Source organism: Cornus florida, unplaced genomic scaffold (genome assembly GCF_030987335.1).
Source record: "Cornus florida cultivar Cherokee Brave unplaced genomic scaffold, ASM3098733v1 CherokeeBrave_3.0.0_Hap2_Chr05, whole genome shotgun sequence".
NCBI lineage: Eukaryota > Viridiplantae > Streptophyta > Magnoliopsida > Cornales > Cornaceae > Cornus > Cornus florida.
The window spans coordinates 85,896,744-85,918,360 of record NW_026775575.1 but is presented as its reverse complement, the minus strand read 5'-3'; the positions used below and the strand labels follow the sequence as shown (position 1 = coordinate 85,918,360).

The following is a 21,617-nucleotide window of genomic DNA, read 5'->3' as shown; positions in this document are numbered from 1 at the left end:
GGGTCCATCAGTGGATTCCCAAGTTGTAACTTTGAAGTTTTGAAGGATTGGAGTTTCAATTTTCAGTTACACATGGAGGATTTTATTATTTTTTTTTTCTTACAGTTTTATTCTATCTTTATTGTTCTTTTTGTCATCTGTGTTCGTTTTAAAATACTTAAATTGTTTGATATTCCCTCGGGTTTGGGCCTGGGCCTGATCAACCCGTGTCTCGGATCCGAGGGGTATCACAGAAGCCAAGGAAGAAGAAGACGCTGGAGCCCAAGGAGTACGATGGGGCAAGGAATGCGTGCTAGATTGATAACTTTTTCTGGCACATGGAACGGTACTTCGAGTGCATAGAGATTAAGGATGATGAGAAGAAGGTGTAGACAGACACTATGTACCTCACGGACACTGCCGTTCTATGGTGGAGGCAGCGCTTCACCGGTAGAGGCGCAAGAGCGGTTGACACATGGGAGGAGTTCAAGAGGCAGTTCTACCCCGAGTGCTTTGAGGACCTCGCCATGATCAACCTAAGGTGCCTGAAGCAGAAGGGCAGTATAAGGGAGTATGTGAAGGAGTACTCCAACTTGATGCTGGAGATCTCAGAGATGCCAGAGCGGCAACGCGTGTGTTTGTTCATTGATGGGTTGCAGTCTTGGGTAGCCACAAAGCTGAGAAGGAGGGAGCCTAGAGACTTGGCATCCGCAATGGCTATAACGGAGCGCCTTAAAGATTTTAGGCGCGATGAAAAGAGGGCTATGTCTCCTAGGAGGGGCCACGGCAAATGTGGGGGAGATCGACGCTTCAAGAAAGGGGGCTCGCCCAAGTCCAGTGATAATGAGCACAGCAATAAGGAGAGACGCCCACGCCATGATAAGGGCAAGGACCATGGAGAGAGGTCCAAGGCTAGTGGCAAAGGGGAGCGCTGCGAAAAGGGCAAGTAGGAGCCGCCGAAGTGCTACTTGTGCGAAGGGCCGTACCTATTGCGACACTGCCCCAACAAGAAGACTATGAGTGCACTTATGAAGGATAAGGGCAATGGTAAGATGGACGATGCGGGCAGCGATAAAGATAGGTGCATGGGGGCTATGCAGATACTGAGTAACATAGCGCATGACACCAAGAAAAAGGGCAAGGCAAAGAAGGTAGTTGGGGTGCGCTATGTGGATGCGCAGGTTGGTGGCAAAGTCGTGCAAGCGTTGGTGGACACGGGTGCCACACACAACTTCATTACCCTGGAGGAGGCGCAACGACTTGGGTTGGAGATGCGTAAGACGGAGGGTTGGATCAAGGCCGTCAACTCCGAGGAGGCACGCGTTAGTAGAGTGTGCAAGGAGGTGGAGCTACGCATGCAAGGATGGAAGGGCAAGGCCGACTTCCAAGTTGTGGGCATGGACGACCACGACATGGTCCTGGGGCTGGAGTTCATGGACAGGAACAACGCCACGCTACTACCATGCTTTGGTGCGTTGATGATACTTGGAGGCGAGGAAAGCAAGGCCGCATGCATGGTGCTGCTCGTGGGTAGGAAGGAGAGTCCAGAGGTGACAGTCAACAAAATGGAGCTCATGAGGACCTTACATCTCCCGAAGGGCGCTCGTACGTTTGGGCCAAGGACATATGCGCAAGTGCTGATGACCTGCGAGAGGTTGGGTCAGCTGAAGAAACCGTGACGAGGGCGTCACGAAAATGGGTGGGGGAGAATGTCACGCCCAGCCTATGGAGGTTGTGCCACGCAGGCGACACGCAGACGCTGAGGAGGACGCTGCATGGCAACTGCATGACAAGTGGAGTTTCTAGAGTCTTCCGGAGTTGTCTAGAGTTGTGTGGAAGATTCTAGATATGTGTAGTATATTCTAGAGTTCTCCAGAATTGTGTGGAGTAGTTTGGAGAGTTCTAGAATGTTGTAGATACTTGTAGATAAGTATGGAATTGTGAAGAAGGTGGGAGAAGATTCTAGAGAATCGATCTCCACCATCGGTCAGAATGCATCCTAACCGTCCATTAGGGATGGGGATGCTTATAAATAGGAGTAGGACTTCATTTTGTAGCCAACAAGTCCTAGAGTAAGTTTTGGGAGCCTTGTAGAGAGTTTGAGTGCTAACCTTGTACAAAACATTCTTTGAAGTAATAGAAGTGTTCTTTCTTTACCAACTTAAGTACCTTAGTGTGTGTGAGTGTACAAGCCAAGTGAGGAGAGGGCGAGGGCCACTACAACACTAGTAAGTGCACGAGGGGAGTGTGTTGGCTAAGGTGTGCACGGGAGTTAGGCTGACCAAGTACTTGCAAGAGTAGGAGCAACGTCTTGGTGCCGCACGGGAGTAGCTAGAGTGGTGCTGAAACTATAAGCCCGTGACACTAAGGTTGAAAACTTCAAGTGGCTTACAAAAACAAAAAAAAATCTAAAAGACACAAAGTCAATCACTCAAACTTGTCTTTCTCTTTTGACCAATGCCTAGGAGGTTTAGATTTTTACTTCATATAAATGCTGTAACTTAGCAAGGATAGAAGCAGATCAACTCTTGCATACCCTTCCAAACATGTCTTCCTCAAAAACATTCTATTTGTACATCCTATCCTTTGCTTTCCTTCTCTAAACTGTCTTTAGAGCTGATCCTCTCTTATATTTGTGTTCAAGTTCTGGAAACTTTACCACTAATAACCCTTATGAAACAAATTTGAACAAACTCTTGGGTGATCTCTACTTCAAAGCACCTCCTACTGGTTTTGGTGTTGGTTCTGTTGGACAAACCCAATACAAAGCCAACGGCCTTGCCCTTTGTCGCGGCGATGTCTCAAACACGGACTGCAAATCTTGTGCTACTGAGGCAGGCAGCGAAATTCGCAAACGCTGTCCATACAACAAAGGAGCTATCATATGGTACAATTACTGTCTTTTAAAGTACTCAAACACCGGCTTCTTTGGCAAAATTGACAATCAGAATAAGTTCTATCTCTATAACGTGAATAAGGTAAGCGATCCGGAGTCATGTAACCAAAAAACAAAGAAGTTGTTGAGCCAGCTATCAGAGAAAACTTATGTTACTCCAAAATTGTATGCTACTGGAGAGTCGGAGCTCGGAGAATCTAAGAAACTATATGGGTTGGTTCAGTGCACAAGGGATCTTTCAAGCACTGATTGTAAGAAGTGTCTTTATTTATTTTTATTATTTTTTTTTTCAAAAGGTAAAGTTAAATTATAAATAAATGGGAATTACAATGCAGTACAACAGTTAGCCCATTGCTAACAAAGGAACAACCAAGCTAAACAATCTCAGCCTAAGTGAAAAGGCCCGAGATCAACACAAACACATAAAAAACAATATGAGTGTGATCAGCACTTTAATACTGCAGTAAGCTCATGGAAAATATTTCCAACAGTGCACTGAGCACTCAACTTCTAGGATCAGGTAGCTTCTTTGGAGGACGAATTACTGACTCTGGGAGATCCCATTTAGACGCAACTCTACTAACATTACAAGTGTCAGAAATTGTTGTTGAGAGAATTTTGGAACGAATTGCTTCTAAGGTGATGTGGAACAAGGAGTTTGCACTGCGAACCTTCCTTTTGAAGATCCTCATATTCCTCTCAATCCAGATGTTATAGACAAGTGAAGCCAATGCCAATTTAGAGACTGTATTGCTGTGGTTACCAGAATTTCCCTTCCAATGAAAGGATGCCTAAGCAATGAACTGATTCCAGGAAGAAGGCTGTATATAGAATCCACATCGAGCTTGTAAAAATTTCCATAGAGGCAGGACAAATGAGCAACTAAAAAACAAGTGATCATGAGATTCAGGTTCAGCATTGCACAAGATACATATTGTGGAATTAATGTGAGCTGTACACCTTCTATCAAGAGTAAGTAACTTCTTCTGAATTGCAACCCATAGGGTAAAGGAGTGTTTAGGAATGGATGACTTGAACCATACAAGGTGAGTCCAAGGTAAAGTAGGGTGGTGTATGTTGTAGTGGTCCAAAGTTTTTGTTATGGAAAATTGGCTAGACTTGGATGGAATCCAAATGTATTTGTCACTGCAGTGGGGCATAGGATTAGGCAGTGATGAGGTGTCCAGTAGTTGTGGCAATAGGATTGTTATGGATTGTGGGAAGGACCAAGAGTTGCTTCTAATGAAAGTGTTTACTTTGGTCATGCTATCAAATTCAGCTGAGTTGATCTGTTGAGGCAGTATGTGTTGATGCAGAGGACTGTGTTGACACCATTATCAAACCAGAAATTAGATGAAGCTCCATCACCAATTTCTAACTTGACAAGAGGCTTGATTGAATCCCTAAGCCCAAGCAGCCTCTTCCAAGTCCAAGAACATTGTCCAGGCACTTTAACCTCCCAAATGTTTCTGCTTTTAAGAAGGTAAGTGTGAATCCATTTGACCTACAACATATCCTTTGAACATAGGATGTTCCAAAAATGCTTCATAACTGCAGATTCATTCCAAATTTGCAAGTTTGGCAAACCAAGACCTCCAGCTTTTTTGGGTAAGCAGCACTTCTCCCAAGCAACTTTGGCAACAGTCCTTTTTAGATCAGGTCCAGACCACAAGAAGGCACTAAATATGCTTTCAAGCTCACGAAGAATACTCATTGGTAAAATAAACTTGATGCTCCAATACATTTGAGTAGAGAAAAGGATTGCTCTAATGAGCTGTAACCTTCCAGCAAATGAAAGATGTTTGCTAGTCTAGTTAGCAATTCTTAAAGTGATCTTGTCTATAAGAGATCTACAATCATTTGATTTCAGCATTTTAGTGATCAATGGTACCCCCAGGTACCTAACAGGAAGAAGTCCTTTCTCAATTCCTAGCAAAACAAGGATGTCTGATTCCAATTGAGTACTCACTCCTGATAGAAAAACCTGGCTCTTGCTTAGATTAACTTGGAGACCAGAGAGAGAGTGGAACAGGTCCATGGCATCCTTAAGTGTTTGAACAGATGGCAGACTAGCATGAGAGAACAACATTAGATCATCTGTAAAAATCAAGTGAGACAACCCCAAAACTTTGCATCTCCAATGAAACTTGAAGGCCCTATCAGCAATGAATTTCATAACAATTGAGGAGAGGCCCTGCATAACTATAGTGAAAAAGGAAGGGGGAGAGGGGATCACCCTGCCTTAAACCCTTGACACTACTAAGATGACCACAAAGTTCCCCATTAATTGAAATGCTAAAGGATGCTGAAGAAAAACAAGTTTTGATTCGGCCCAAGAACATAGAAGGGAAACCTAAAAGCTTTAAGGAGTCAAAAAGAAAATCCCAACAAACTGTCTCAAAGGCTTTCTTGATATCTAATTTGATGGCACATCTAGGAGAACATACAGACTTATGATAGCCATTGAGAAGTTCTTGAGCAAGTAGGATAGAATCATCAATGGTTCTGCCTTGAATGAAAGCTAACTGTGCTAGTCCAATAATGTGAGGGAGAATAGGTTTCAGTTTGTTTGCAAGCAAGGTGGAGATACATTTGTAAAGTGTGGAACAACATGAAATGGGCCTGAAGTCACTGAGATTAGATGGGTTGGAAACTTTAGGAGCCAATGCAATGTAAGAAGTATTGACCTTCTTGAGAAGTTTACCATTGATGAAGAACTGTTTAATAGCCCTAGTAACATCTTGCCCAATAATTGGCCAAGCTTTCTTGAAGAAGAAAGCATTGAAACCATTAGGCCCTGGAGCCTTATCACTACTTACTGAGAACATGCATTGTTTAATCTCATCATCAGAGGGAATAGAACATAGAGATGAATGGAAGTACGATGGTAAAACAGGCTGCAAAAATGGTGAAAGATGGTCAATACCTAGATAAGGGTGTGGATTTGATCCTAAAGCCAATGTGTAGTGATTGATGATTTTAGCTTTGATAGTAAACTCAGTGTCCAGCACAGAACCATTGGAGGAAAGAAGAGATGAGATTTTGTTCCTGTTGTTTCTTGCAGCAACTGACTTGTAGAAGAAGGATGAATTAGAATCTCCAGATTTAAGCCACTGAATTCTAGACTTTTGTCTATATAATTGCTCCTCAGCAGCGCACAATTTTGTGTAATTTGAGGTCAGCTGCATCTCTTGAGCTCTGAGGTCATTGTCATCAGGTTTGGTATCAAGTGCAAGCTGACAAGCTGAAAGAAGATCCTTAGCAGTTTGGACATCAATTTACAAGGCTTCGAAATTTTTGGAGAAAGCCTTCTTGAGAGGCTGCTTAAGGCTTTTGAGTTTGGTGATTACTTGAAACATGGGAAATCCAACAACTTGCTTGCTCCAAATGGAATGAACCAGTGGCAAAAATTCATCATTACCAACCCAACAATTAAAAAATCTAAAAGGGATTTTCCTTACAGGCTTAGGATTTCCTAGACTGATAATCATTGGACAGTGGTCAGAGATGCAAGGAGGTAGGAAATTGCAGTGAGATAAGGGAAAATTTAGATTCAAAGAATCATTAATTAGCACCCTATTTAGTTTCTAGGAAATAATAGCCACCCCTGAGCTCTTATTTGTCCAAGAGTGAAAGACCTCTGAGAAATTAGGGTCCTCAAGATTAGCATTGTGGAGACAGTCCCTGAAATCCAGCATTGCTTTAGTGGTCTTCTTAGAACCCCCAAAGCACTCAGCAGCTGACTTGATGACATTAAAGTCCTCACCAAGAATCCATGGAGAGGAAGAAAGAAGAGATGAGTGACTTTCAATGTCTTTCCAAATAAACAGTCTGTTTGAAGCATCATTAGCCCCATAAATAAAGGATGCATAAAATGTGGTTCTACAACTCAGAATTGTAATGAAACAATGAATGGCTTGATTTGTGCTATGAAGAACCTGAAGCTGGACAGAAAAAGGTTTCCACAGGACCCAAATTCTGCCAAGATGGGAGTGCTAGTTATTGTGTGCTAGATTCCAATCCTTTGCAATAGCCTTGTGCACAGCATCAATGTTAACTGACTGTATTTTAGTCTCTATGATGGCAGCTATATCTACCCCATGCTCAGAAAGAAGTTTTTTTACTTCAACTTGTTTTAAGGGATCATTAAGACCCCTAATATTCCACACAGCTAGTGATACCATTGTATGGTATTAAAGAAGTTGCCACTGGGAAGAAGGCTCCCTCTTTGAGTTCCAACAGGTTTCTTGGGTGGAAATTTCTTTTTCCCCTTTCCTCTGCTACTATTCTTAGGCCTTATCTTGTTAAGGACTGCTGGTAGACTTGTTGTTGATTTCGTCTCTGATAATGAACTCTCAGGTTCAACTGGATGGGAGTGGTGAGATGAGATTTGACAGTTTAATTTGGAGGAGGGACTAGCCTGTGAGGCTGTCACGAGAGGGTCCATGGTATCTAAATTGGCAGGTTTATAAGGGCTTAGATCAATGGTGAAGTTTTCATTGGGTTTAAAGTAATGGGTAATGACATTCTTTCCAGAGTGAGTTGGTAATTTGGATAGGTGGGAAGTGGTATTTGCTATGGGAGAAGGAGATTTGGTTGACTTCTTAGGAGGTATGACTTGCCAATCATCAGTGGACTTTGCTTGATCTTTGCTTGAAGAGTAGCAGGTTTTGGAAGTATGGCCAAATTTCATACATGAGAAACATATTGAAGGGCAGTTAATGTACTCGACCATGATATTTTCAACTTTCCCACTGCTCATATGAAGTTTAAGTGTGAATGGAAAATCATCAGTAGTCTTAGCATTGATGCAGACTTTAACATACCTAGTTTTATGCTTGTGTTCAGTGATTTCATCAGCAAAGAGGGGTTGACCAATGCTGCTTGCAATGTAGCTTAATCCAGGACCTGTCCAATACTGAAGTGGAAGACCATAAAGCTTTATCCAAAGTGGTAATGAAGAGTGCTGAGATTTTTTGAAGTTTGGCTCCTAAAGATTCAAGATGATAGGTTTGTTGGATAAGAACCATGGTCCTTCTGCAAGAACAAGCTTGCATTGATCAAGGAAGGAGAAATGAAATTCGAAAATTCCCTTCTCTGAGCTTGTAACTTTGATTAGCCCTTTTTCAGCCCAGAGCTCAGAGCATGCGTCCCTAACCATTCCAAATGGGAGAGGTTTGTGCAGAAAGTAGCCTAGAAGACTGGATTTCATGAGTTGAATGCCCGCTTGCTCAATCTTTGGGGGTGGGGTAATGACAGAGGCAATGGTCTCAGTTTGGTTAATAAACTGCAGGGGAGTTCTTTTTTGATTCCTGACTATAGAGGCCCAGGTAGGAGCTGCATCATTATGAGCATATCGTATGGTAGGATTGACAAGAGTAGGGCTGGTTGGTAATTGATCAGGGCAATGGGTGCAGTGGTTTTGAATGGATGCATTGGTACAAGGAATTGAGGTATGGTTATGTTTAGCTGAGATGGGGGAGCACTCAGCGATGTAGGAAGGAGTGGTTGGTTTTGATCTGTGGGTAGGTGATAGAGAGGTTTGTGTAGGCCGGCTACTCTTGTCAGAAGACTTACCAAAAGAGGGAGTGAAAGGATGGTCAGTAGGTGAAAAGTGATTTGGAGTGTTACCGGAGATGACTCAACACTGTTTTGAATTCAAATTAGCACCTTGGTTTGCACAACTCTCAATGTGGTTTGGGTGGCCGTTCCGGTGAGAGCTGAAGGTGGAGGAGGAAACCATTGATGGTGAAGGCTGATGAAGATGATCCTTTGAAGTTTCTGACTCCCCATGATTAGTAGCTTCCTCCTGTGACTGATGAGGATACTCCAGTGAAATGGTTGAAAGGTGATTTGCCTTGATGATTTGATCACTAAGGTGAGTAATCCTAGCTCTCAGCCTTGCTTGATTGTCAAGACTAATGCCAATAATTTCCCTAAGCCATTCCACTTCCTCAAGAAGATACTTGTACTTGTAGTTGCTTTTATATTCTTGGAGATCCACCCGCAGTCTATAAATTTCCTCTATTAAGGCTCGAGTGTTCTTAGGATCAATGTCATCAAGGATGTGGTTATGGTCATCAATGAATTTAGGTTGAGAGCTGTTTTTAAAAGGGGCTGGAGGCAGGAAGGTAACTATTTTTGGGATCTTAAATGGCTTGGGAATATGATGGGAAGCTACTGGTTTGGTGGGTTTTGGTTTTTTAAGAATGGAAACAGGGGGGTTAGGGGGAGGTTTGCTTTTGGGAGCAGAGGATTTTTGATGGTGGAGAAGAATGGTAGTTGGCCAGAAGGGAGGTTTGAGGTGATTGGGCTGCAGATTCCGGGTGAGAAGGTCTGCGAGGTTTTGGGACTCTCATGGTTTAACATTTGTAAGAAGTGTCTTGATAGTGCAATAAGTGAACTTCCAAGTTGCTGTGATGGGAAGGAAGGAGGGAGGGTTGTTGGTGGGAGTTGTAACGTTGGGTATGAGATTTATCCCTTTGTCAATGCTTGAAGCATTCATATATATAGCTAGTAAATTATTAAGAGTCCTCTAGGGTTGGGTTTCAGAAATACTATACATGAATAAATGATGTAGGAACACATTTATGTATCTCAATTTTGGGACAATATATGAATTATATATCATGTAAACCCTCTTTGTTTTTGTTGCATGTTTTGGCCACCTTTATTTAAATTTGTTGAATAAATGCACCTGTTGGTATCTTACTACAAACGTCCTGAGTCAACAATGCAATCAAGAAACACATCTACACCATAATAATTTACGTGATTCGGCATAAAATCAACGTTCACAATAAAAATCTAGCTAAAATTTTTACTATTCATATTTCTTTAAAGTGCGAAGAATTTCAATGTTCTCTTATACCACATTCCAAATCGAAAACGAAGCAAAATTCCCCACATGGTAATTGAAGTAGTGCAGATTCATTTTGCTTACCGAGTCATCCACTTGTTTAGTGGGAGGAGGCGCAATGCACTTGCGTCCAAAAGGAACCCAACTAACTATATATATATTATGGAATTAAACCCTATCTAATGATGGCATGCATAATATAATTGAAACATGTTTCTATAATTAATAATTTTTCTGGATTCATATGCAATGAAATCACAACTTTATCGAACTAGTTGGAAAGTGGGATGATTAACAATACTAAGAGGGTTTACATTCATAGCTACATGGAAATCTAAAAAAAATGGAAGTAAATCTTCTACATGTATTAATTCGTTTAATTCGGGTAGATATTGTCTGCTTTGTACAGGTTCTATACTCACAATTTTTAAAACGCATCTACATAATTAGAAGGTGTTCACATATATTGGTATTATCAAATCTCTTCCCTAGACGATGTGAGACGTCACATTAACTATATGACTGGCGAATAGTCAAAATAGCAGTTATATCCTCGCCTTAGTGTAGAATTGATGATCGAAACTCTTTCCCTTTAGAGTCTAGGTGTGGCAAAGTTTGACACGATCCGCTAATACGACTCGAACACGACACAAGTTAAGCGGATTTGTGTTGACCTTAAATGGATTTGGGTCGTAAACGAGTTGGCATGATTAACCCGTTTAGTTAATCGTGTTGTGTTTGGATTAATGGATTCAACCCGTGTAATTCATTTATATCCGTTTAACTATACGTGTCATAAACAAATTTCTATTTAAGATCCATAATAACCATCTAAATTTGTATCTAATAATTAATTCATTTGTAAATTAAAAATTATTTAGTAATTTGGTTGGATTGAAACTTATATGTTTCTAATATTTATTGTTTGATTGAGTATTATTAATAATTTAAATAATATAATATTTCATTTTATTAACTATGTCATTAAACAGGTTACACGTGTAACCCGTTTAATAAATAGGTCGGGTCATGTTGAGGGTTTCTTATACGATTATTAAATGAGTCGTATTCGGATTAATCTATTTAATAAAACATTCTTAGATTTACGACACAATTACGACCGTGAGTACGAATTACCACCCCTACTTTAGGCCACGAAGTAATTTTGGTTGGGTGCTTGATCCAATTCTAACCTAGGTGAGGAATGAGCGGCTGGAAGCAAATTTTCAACTTAAATCTAGAAGGTGCAGTGAGGAAGCAGGTCAAAATCACCACTATGTTGGACAAGTGCGGGAAAATACATACATGTCAACTTTTGACACTAGATATTGACAACAACATACGTATTTTTGTAAATGAGCACTTAGTAACAATATTATATACAAAAGATGACAGTCCAAAAACTATATCAATTGGCAAATTAAGATCAAGCAAATAGCTATATATATACATGATATGCATACATAATTACAATGATATTGATATATATAGTAAATAGTTTAGATCAGCTCAGTCAAAATTTATATTTCTCCGGCCTACTCCGCTCAGAATCTGTGAATACATGCACCATGAGACCAACTTAATGTCCAATTTTTGTATGGATAACACGTATATATAGTAAGGTAGTGAGGTGATCATTATCTGAACCCAGGCTTATTGATTAGCCGTAATAACAAGGTTCATTTATTGAGCTCATTCAAAGGTCAACCAATTGCTTTCTTTGACATCCCTACTCGATTAAGTTGATTGCATCTATCTGCACTCAAAGTAAACTATCCCGCCATCTTCACGATTTACAGTGCAAAAATATATGTTAAAATTAGAATATTAATTCATGGGTAGATAATTCAACCAATTAAATTGTTCATGTCCAATTCACAAACAACTCACCTTTCAAAAAAAAAAAAAAAAAAAAAAAAAAAAATATATATATATATATATATATATATATATAAAATAATCACGAAACAACAATTTTAAAGAAAAATACCTATATTATCATAAAATTACATCAATCGGAAATAAACGTCCTTATCTAGTAAAGTTTAGATGGTAATAAGACACCAATTAGGTCGACGACAGTTTGTACTTTTATGAACTATTTCAGTTGAAATAAATTGTAAGAAGCTACATCCATGATACAACATCCAATTAGTCTTCTTCTAATCCGTGCAATTTAAAGAAATAAGTGCTATGTCCAAAATTCACAAACAATATATTCAACTTGAATATAATCAAAATATACATTGTTTAGCCTAATAAATAGGAAGTCCATCTCGCATTGCAGTACAATAAGCATTAGATTCACAGTTGTGCATGTCCATGAATTGTCAATGTTGAACAAGATATTGAACACATTCGTAGAAGTTTCTATGTTTCTCACGTACATGTTGATGCCGAGATCAATTTCAAACACGGTTTCGAACGCAAATATGACACATTCGTGAACACAAGTACTCTTGGTGTTGGTTGTGGTTGGGATGGGGGGAATTGCAATTAAAGACTCCTTTGCGGCTTGTGCTCTGACCAAGCTAGTTGATTGCGCGCCTATGAGAGATGTTCTAAAGCTTGACATATTTGTTTGGTAATTTATGAGGTCAAACCATTCCAAACTAATATAATGATATAAAAGAAAAGATAGTCGTAAAAGGAATACCTTATATGTATTTTAATCTATAAGTAATCTGGAAGTGGAGAACAAGTCAAAATGGGTGATTATAAATTTATAATGGCGACAATATATGAAGATGCATGTGCATAATTACCTACTATCACTGTCTACTTCCTCCAGCTAGCTAATAATGTTCAACATTTTACACTCAATGGAATAGAATTCATGCCTACTTCCTCCAGCTAGCTAATAATGTTCAACATTTTACACTCAATGGAATAGAATTCATGCATTCTCAAGCTTCGAGAATTAACAGTAGTATTGAATAATGTTCCATGCATGTTTATCGGGAATGGTGATAAGTTCATAAATTCTTGCATGGAATACCCCTCACGAGTGGGCATTAACATATATGTATTTGTCAAGTCCAGACCTCATTTATTGGTATCATCAAATGTATTAAAGTGAGTTATACTAAGAACATGCTTTAATGCAAATGAATGTTACAAGTGATTTGGTCATACTATTAAGCTTGACAGTTGACACACTTTGAAAATTATTTTCAATCAACCCTTTGCTTTTATTTATTTATTTATTTTTATATATGGTTAAGTGTAAAAAATCTTCTCATAATATACAAAATGTGCAATTACTTCCCTATTGTTTAAAAAATTCCTCTACTTTTCAATTTGTGCAAATAAGGACAAATCTTAATTTTGATAGTAAAACTACTAAATTAACCATACTTTATCATTAGCAAAAATAAAAAATAAATAAAAGCAGCAAAAGGCAAAATGCCAAAATTATCCTTAAATTCATATTTTAATGATTTAATTTCCTTCTCTGCAAGCCATAACATAACAATACCTTACATAATTTTGTATACATATATATAAATATTATATATATATACATATTGTCTCTCTCTTCAATATCTCTCTCTTCAATCTCAATTTTATTCACACACCCACTAGCCTAATCTTTTATTCTATAGTCATAAATAAACCCAACTATTTATAAAAGACTGAGACAACACTGCTTAACTAGTAAGGCATGTTTCGTGCACAAAGTTAACATTTGAAGAAGAAATATGTAAGTGTAAAAATGTGTAGATAAAAAATAAACAAGTCCACACAAATGAAAATTCTCATAGAATTGATTCAAACTTCTTAACTTTCTAATATTACTTTGATGTGGCCTCCTCTTAATACAAGAAGTAATTTATTTTTTATTTTTATTTTTATTTTTTTTAATCTAATTTTCTCTCTATTTTTCATGAATCATTTTTTTTTTATTTTTTTATTTTTTTTTTATGATTTCTGTTTACTTATACTGAAAATTTGTAACTCATTCTTAATTTTTTTCTTGATCTTTTTGAAAAGATTGGAATTGGACTGCTGATTTTTTAGAGTGGGTCAAGCAACATTTTCTCGGGTTGTGCTCTTTGCTGATACTATAAAATTTCTTGGGACTTGCGGATTCCGGGTGCTCTGATTTAGAGAGAGGTACTATCAACGACAGAGAAATTTTAGAAAGACTAAAAAAAAATAAAATTATAGAAATTATATTTTCTTATAGAAGGAGAGTTCTAAGAATGTAAGGAAAATATATAGAAATTATAGAATTAGAAAAGAATATTTGCAAGAAAGATTATGTTTTTATATATATATATTGAAATAAATAATATTCTAAGAAATTTTAAAAATTAAAAATGATGTACAGATTCCAGAATCTCACTTGACAAACCAAATGAAATATAGTATCAAAAATAAAATAAAATAAAAATGATGTCTCATTGGTAACAGATTGCTAAAGGCAATATAGAGATATTTTAGAGATAGAGAAAAAAAATTAGGGAGAAAGGTTTCCATGAATAGGTCTTCAAGTATATTTAAACAAACTCATTAACTGTTTTAAATATATACAAAATTGATAGGAGCATTATTGTTACACAAAATGGTACTTTTGGAATATATATATTTTTTTTAAATGACATAACCAACTGCTATTTTTCAACCGATTTATTCGATAGGGGTAATTTGCTCCGAAGATAAATAATACAGAGAGTTATATGCACCTTTTTTTTTCTTTTTTTTTTTTTTTTTTTTTTTTTTAATAAGGGTGTTTTTTTTTTTAATGGAGTTTTTTGCACTTTACCTTTTTTTTTATTTTTTTATTTTTATTTTTTATTTTACATGTATTTCAATTTTAATTAATTTTTAAGATTGACATTGAAATTTGAACTCAGATCTTTACCCACACTTATCCTAATAGCTGTTTTGAAAGGATGCAACTGTAATTAGGAGTATTTAATAAATTCTTCACAATTCTCTGTCATCTCCTAACTTATTCAAAGCTCAAAAAGTAAATCAATTTATAAATGGAAATAGAGCAATGCCATATAGTTTCAGTATGTGATATATAGTGGATGCATTATGTGGTGAAGATCATATTATCATTATTAAATAGCGGTATATACCAATTAGTTGCTAATATCATGAGCATTGGCACTCCAATCTATAAAAGAAAATAATAATAATAATTAATTTGCTTCTAGAGGCACAGCTGTTTCAAAATCAATTAAGAAGTTGAAAATTGACGATCGAATCAGTGGAAAGTTAGAAGTTTTTTTTTGACAATGTATAAGAACATTTAGGCTCAGTTTGGTAGAGTGAAAATGGGAGGAAAAGAAAAGAAAGGTTGTGGAGGGAGATAAAAAAACGTGTTTGTGGCTGAAAGTTGGAAGGAAAGGAAAGGGAATGGAGGGTTTTGGAGGGATAGAAATAGGCTTAACAGTAAAATTTGTAATCCTCCCAAAAATCGGAGGAAATGGAAGGAAAAGAAAGGAGAGGCTTGGTATGTGATTTCTGATGCCAAATCTGCCCTTGATTACAGGTGAATTTAGTTTGCAAAACAAGAATTACAGACCTTGATATAGCTTGAGAGTTGACAGACAGAGGGTCAGCGGCTGAAGCTTGCGAACGGCGACGAACAGTGGGCAATGAAACTGAAAGATATGGTTTTGATTTTTTGAACAATCTGAAATGATATGCCGATATAGGTTTTGAACTTTTGATTCATGCAGACAGATATATAAACTTAAATATATGGGTTTTGAACTTCTGATTCGTGTAGTTTGCAGTTGCACAGAGAGAGAGAGAGAGAGGGCAAGTTCAGAGTCGACAACGAGAATAGAGATGGAGGCGGTTTAGAGTTGACAACGAGAATAGAGATGGAGGCGATTGGGGTGAGGCTGAAATGATTTGCCCTAAAAATATTTTCTTTCCTTTCTGGTGGCCCATCAGCCTTGGGCCTTTGCAGGAGATAATATATATAGAGCAATGCTTGGATCCTGCCCTATTAGGACAAGCTTTGTCCTCCATCCTGATGTGGCCCTATGAAAACATGACACCAATTTAAATATTGTATAATATTAAAAAATGAAAGTATTTGGATCAACCCGTTACAAACAGTTTTTTTTTGCTAAAGCTTTGGCTTATCCTCACTAACCAACACGCAGAGTCCTCTCCATGTACCATCCCTCTCCTCCGCCACAAGTGGTGCCGCCTCTCCACCCTCCACCCCAAAATCGCAAATTTGTCACTACCGTCAAAGTATTTCCTTCATCGCACTTCCCCACCGGAAAATCGCTGTCAACCGTGCTCGCCGTTGTTCGGCGTCGTCGTTCGTTGTAGCAGGCAAATTCAGTGCACTGCCAACCTTGCTTCCGCCGGTGTTTTACTGGGTTTGACTCTATTCAGCTTCAACGAAACATTTTAGGAACCTAGGTTTATGTTTTTGGGTTCAAAGCCCTTATTATGATTATGATGATGAAGAAGAGTAATTACAGATCTGCACAGTGAATATCACATGGATTTCGGCTCAATTTATAAATTGGCAGAGAAGTAATGACAAATTCCTCTAGTTCTTCCATTTGTGGAAGAAAAAAAAAACAAATTGTTAAAAAAAAAAAGACCCAGTTGTAGCTCTGTGTTGGGGTGTATATATATATATATATGTATATATATATATATATATATGTATGTATATTGTATATGTATATGTATACGTATTTGTACTTTCATGGGTTCTGTAATTGTTTTATAAAAATTGAGAATGAATTTTGGTGGGATTTCTGGGTATGTTTGGATTGATGGAATCATGAGGTTTGGAGTTGGGGTCACTACAATTATTGTTTACATAATTAGTACTTTTGCTGCAGTTGGAGCTTTTGGCACCTGCAATTAAAGGTTTGGTGTTGGACGCTGAACAATAGCGAAAATGGATGACTGCGATTTTCCGGTAGCGATGCGCGATGAAGGAAATACTTTGACGGCAGTGACATGATGTTGTGTTGGGTTTCAATGTTTCTCTTTTTGGCCTTAGAAGTAAGTAGCGAAGAAGAGAGAGGAAGAACTGAAGGAAAGAAAAAATGGGTTTGTCTGATGGATTTTTACCCGGGTAGCTAATTTGATCCAATATTGAAAAAGAGACATGTGTCAAGTTTTCATAGGGCCACATTAAGATGGAGGACAAAACTTGTCCTGATAGGGTAGGATCCAAGCATTGCTCACATATATATATATATATATATATATATATATATATATAATATTAAAGGGTATAATAGTAAATTTAAAATATTAAAGGGTATATTAGTAATTTTATTAAAATAATTTTCTTTCCTTTGTTTTCCTTCTTCTTTCCAAACATGATTATTATCATTTCCTTGCTTTTCCTTCATTAATTAACTAAATAAGGGGATTAAAATTATCATTCCCTTCCCTTCATAACTAATGTTATCATTTTCCTTTAAACTCACCGTACCAAACATAGCCTTAAAGTTTGGAACTGTCCAATTCTTTTTGGTTCTTGTCTAAAATTATGACTTCTGAAAAAATTATGACTTTTGAAAATCCTCACATATTATACTTTATGTTTATCAAACTTAAATACTTAATATCACCTTTAAAAAAGAGAACTTATATGATTTAAGATAGAGTTTATTGACAAAAATATATTTATTCTTTTCTTACAATTCAAAACCGGCCCTTTTAAAAAATAAAAATACAATTCTTCTCCCTTCCACTCACATGTGAAATAAAATTCTTCTCCCTTCCACTCACATGTGAGGGTTGATCCAGTGCGCCTCCAACTTACCCATTAATGGAACTTTTCAAAAAAGACATGTTAATATTATATACAGCGCGCCTAAAGTTGAAAACTTCAATTGGCTTACAAAGATTAAAAATAAAAATAAAAACCTCCAAAAAGAGACAAAGTCAATCACTCCACCTCTTCTCTCTCTCTCACTCTTGACCCAACGCCTAGGGGGTTTACTCTATATAAATGCTGCAACTGAGCAAGGATAGAAAACCATATCAACTCTTCCAAACATGTCTTCCTCAAAAACATTCATGACCTCCTCTTTGTATGTTCTATCCTTTGCTTTCCTTCTCCAAACTGTCTTTGGAGCTGACCCTCTCTTCCATTTTTGTTCAAGTTCTGAAAACTTTACCACTAATAGTCCTTATGAAACAAACTTGAACAAGCTCTTGGGTGATCTCTATTTCAAAGCACCTCCTACTGGTTTTGGTGTTGGTTCTGTTGGGCAATACCAATACGAGGCCAACGGCCTTGCCCTTTGTCGCGGCGATGTTTCAAACACGGACTGCAAATCTTGTGTTACAGAGGCAGGTAGTGAAATTCGCAAACGCTGTCCATATAACAAAGGAGCTATCATATGGTATGATTACTGTCTTTTAAAGTACTCAAACACCGACTTCTTTGGCAAAATTGACAATCAGAACAAGTTCTATCTCTATAACGTGAATAAGGTAAGCGATCCGGAGTCATTTAACCAAAAAACAAAGAAGTTGTTGAGCCAGCTATCAGAGAGAGCTTATTTTACTCCAAAATTGTATGCCACTGGAGAGTCGGAGCTCGGAGAATCTAAGAAACTATATGGGTTGGTTCAGTGCACAAGGGATCTTTCAAGCACTGATTGTAAGAAGTGTCTTGATGGTGCAATAAGTGAACTTCCAAGTTGTTGTGATGGGAAGGAAGGAGGGAGAGTTGTTGGTGGGAGTTGTAACTTTAGGTATGAGATTTATCCCTTTGTCAATGCTTGAAGCATTCATATAACTAGGAAATTATATATTAAGAGTTCTCTAGCTAGGGTTGGGGACTCAGAAATAATACTCCACTATAGATGAATAAGTGATATAGGAACACAATTATGTATCTCACTTTTGTGACAGTGGATTGTATATCATGTGTTTTGTTTTTTTGTTGCATGTTTTGGCCACCTTCTCTTAAATTTGTAGAATAAAATGCACCTGTTTGGCAATTGTAGTGCAGACTGATGGAGCACACTCATTGTTACCGCGACGTAATAAAAAAAGCACGATAAGAGTAGTAATCATGGACAATACAAAGAATACAAAGATTTATGTAATTAGGTGTTACAACTTACAATCTATGATGAAGAGTCGACTATAATTTTCACAATAACTTGTGGCTTTCAGTATTCTCTCGTACCACATTCCAAACCTTAAGCGGATCAAACCTTTTTCCATCAAAATTGGGTCACATTCGTACAGAATTCGAACAACTCCACATTCATTTTGCTTAGCGAGTCATCCACTTGTTTGGTGACAGAAACTCTATTTGGTTTTATTTTCTGAAAATATGGTTTTTATAACGAGTTTTTAGAAGGTCAAACCAAGCAGAGTTTTTAAACAATTTTTTGATTTTTAGCTCTCTAAAAATATAAAATTGTTTTTAGAGTTACAAAACAAGCAAACTTTTGACAACAAGTTCTATTTTGCATTTTCTATATCAAATGAAGCAGAAACAGTAATATATATATATATATATATATATATATATATATATATATATATTTTTGTGACTTATTTCAAAACAAAAACATTTTTGGGAACTAATTTGTTGTACAATGTTTGAATTAAATTTTAAGTGGTACTTACTTTGTATGATTTTTTAAAGAAAATTCTCATTATAGTTGTTCAATTACAATAACAAAAACGAGTGAAGAAAAAAGGGAAACAAAGAAGAAGAAAAAAGAAAAAAAAAAAAAAAAAAAAAATTATTGAAGAAGTAGAGTAGGAATGAAAACAAAGATAAATTTAGAGAATTTTTTATCTCTTATTTTATTTTATTTTATTTTAAAAAGATAGTTTCAGATGGGGCACTATATAATTTTTTATTATATATATACTTAAGTATAATAAAAATTAATGAGGCTGTCTGGAATGCTATGAAATGAAACCACAACTTTATTGATGAACTAGTTGGATGATTAATAATACTAAGAGTGTTTTTGGTTGCATGGAATTGGAGTTTTAGAATTGAAATTAAAATCGGTGAAATTTGAGAAAAAAAAAAAAAAAAAACCAAAATTTTCTCAAATTTCAGCAATTCCAATTACAAAATTCTAATTTGATACATCTAAACATGCCCAAAGAGAGTTTGCATTCATAACTATTGAAAATCCCAGAAAACGAAGCAAATCTGCTACATTACAAAGTAACCAAACTGAAATTTCCATCTTAATATTGAGGCAATTTGCAACCTACTTGGTCAATATCTTTACCAGGATTTTGTTCGGTTTACAGTGAAATTAGCAAAACTGAGTCGGGCTAATTTGATTGCATGTTGTTTATCAAAGAACTTGCGTAAAACAATATCACAAATGTACAAATGAGTGAAAAAAGGGTGCTGCTTAAATGGAAGAGCGTGGCTGTGAATTGGGGGAGGTGGATATTTAGAAGCGATATTTTGGAGCAACTCATCACTAAGAACTTGGAAGATTGACCTCCGTTGATATGTCTAGCCACCATATTTAGCAGAAATTATTAGATTATCAACCATTTAGATTTAGTACTCCAATATATAGATTTTTTTGTAATATGTTATTATTCTTACAGATTTACGTAAAATAGACTACCCAGTACTCATTTTTTTTTTTGGTAAACTAGACTACCAAGTACTTGTGGCTAAGTATTATTTAATAATTTCTCCATTCACGCAAGGACATTACTTGTCGACTACATTTTCTGTAGGCCCGGTGTTACTAATGAGAGCTAAAGAAGTAGTATAAATGATTTGATTCGATGACAATATAGACAGCTAGTAGTCCTAATGACAATTTAGTACTCATATAGAATTGATTGTGGAAAGTTAATTATTCCTTTAGACCATCAGAAATTCTAATCTTAGTGAGAATTGACGCTGGAAGCAAATTTTCAGTTTAACTCTAGAAGGTGCAATGATAAAGTTAGGTCAAAGTCACTGTGTCGGAGCACTCGAAAAATATATACTTGTCAATTTTTGACATTAAATTTTGACACCACCATACCTATTTTTGTAAATGAGCACTTCGTAACAATATTATATACAAAAGATGACAGTCCAAAAACTATATCAATTGGCAAATTAAGATCAAGCAAATAGCTATATATATATATATATATATACATGCATACAAAATTACAATTATATATATATATATAATTACAATTATATATATATAGTACAATTATATATATATATATATATATATGTAGTAAATAGTTCAGCTCAGTCAAAATTTATATTACAATTATATATATATAGTACAATTATATATATATATATATATGTAGTAAATAGTTCAGCTCAGTCAAAATTTATATTGCTCATACTCCACTCACATCTTAATGTCCAATTTTTGTATGGATAGCATGCGCGTGTATATAGTAAGGTAGTGAGGTGATCATTGTCTGAGCACAGGCTTATTGATTAGCCTTAATAACAAGGTTCATTTATTGAGCTCATTCAAAGGTCAACCAGTTGCTTTCTTTGACATCCCTACTCGATTAAGTTGATTGCACCTATCTCCACTCAAAGTAAACTATCCCGCCATCTTCAAGATTTACAGTGCAACAATACATGTTAAAATTAGAACATTCATGGGTTCATAATTCAACCAATTAAGTTGTTCATGTCCAATTCACAAACAACTCACCTTTTAAACGATATATTCAACTTGAATATAATTCAAATATACATTGTTTAACCTAACAAATAGTTAGGAAGTCCATCAACACGATGTTGAACGCAAATATGGCACATTCGTAAAAATTTCATACTTCTCAAGTATGTATTTATATTGGATTCAATTTTAGACATGGTGTTAAACACAACTACGACACAATTCCTAGACACAAATACTCTTGGCGTTGGTTGTGGTTGGGATGGGGGGAATTGCA

At 36.5% G+C, this 21,617-nt stretch overlaps 1 protein-coding gene and 1 pseudogene across 1 annotated transcript; both read left to right on the top strand.

Moving 5' to 3' along the window:
- Window positions 1-2,525: 2,525 nt before the first annotated feature.
- LOC132310301 (cysteine-rich repeat secretory protein 38-like) lies at window positions 2,526-9,371 on the top strand (annotated as a pseudogene).
- A 7,937-nt stretch (window positions 9,372-17,308) lies between these two features.
- LOC132310300 (cysteine-rich repeat secretory protein 38-like) lies at window positions 17,309-18,641 on the top strand. The gene has a single exon (XM_059808484.1). It carries the CDS (start codon window positions 17,742-17,744, stop codon window positions 18,474-18,476), a length of 735 nt encoding a protein of 244 aa, XP_059664467.1. The 5' UTR covers window positions 17,309-17,741; the 3' UTR covers window positions 18,477-18,641.
- Window positions 18,642-21,617: the final 2,976 nt, after the last annotated feature.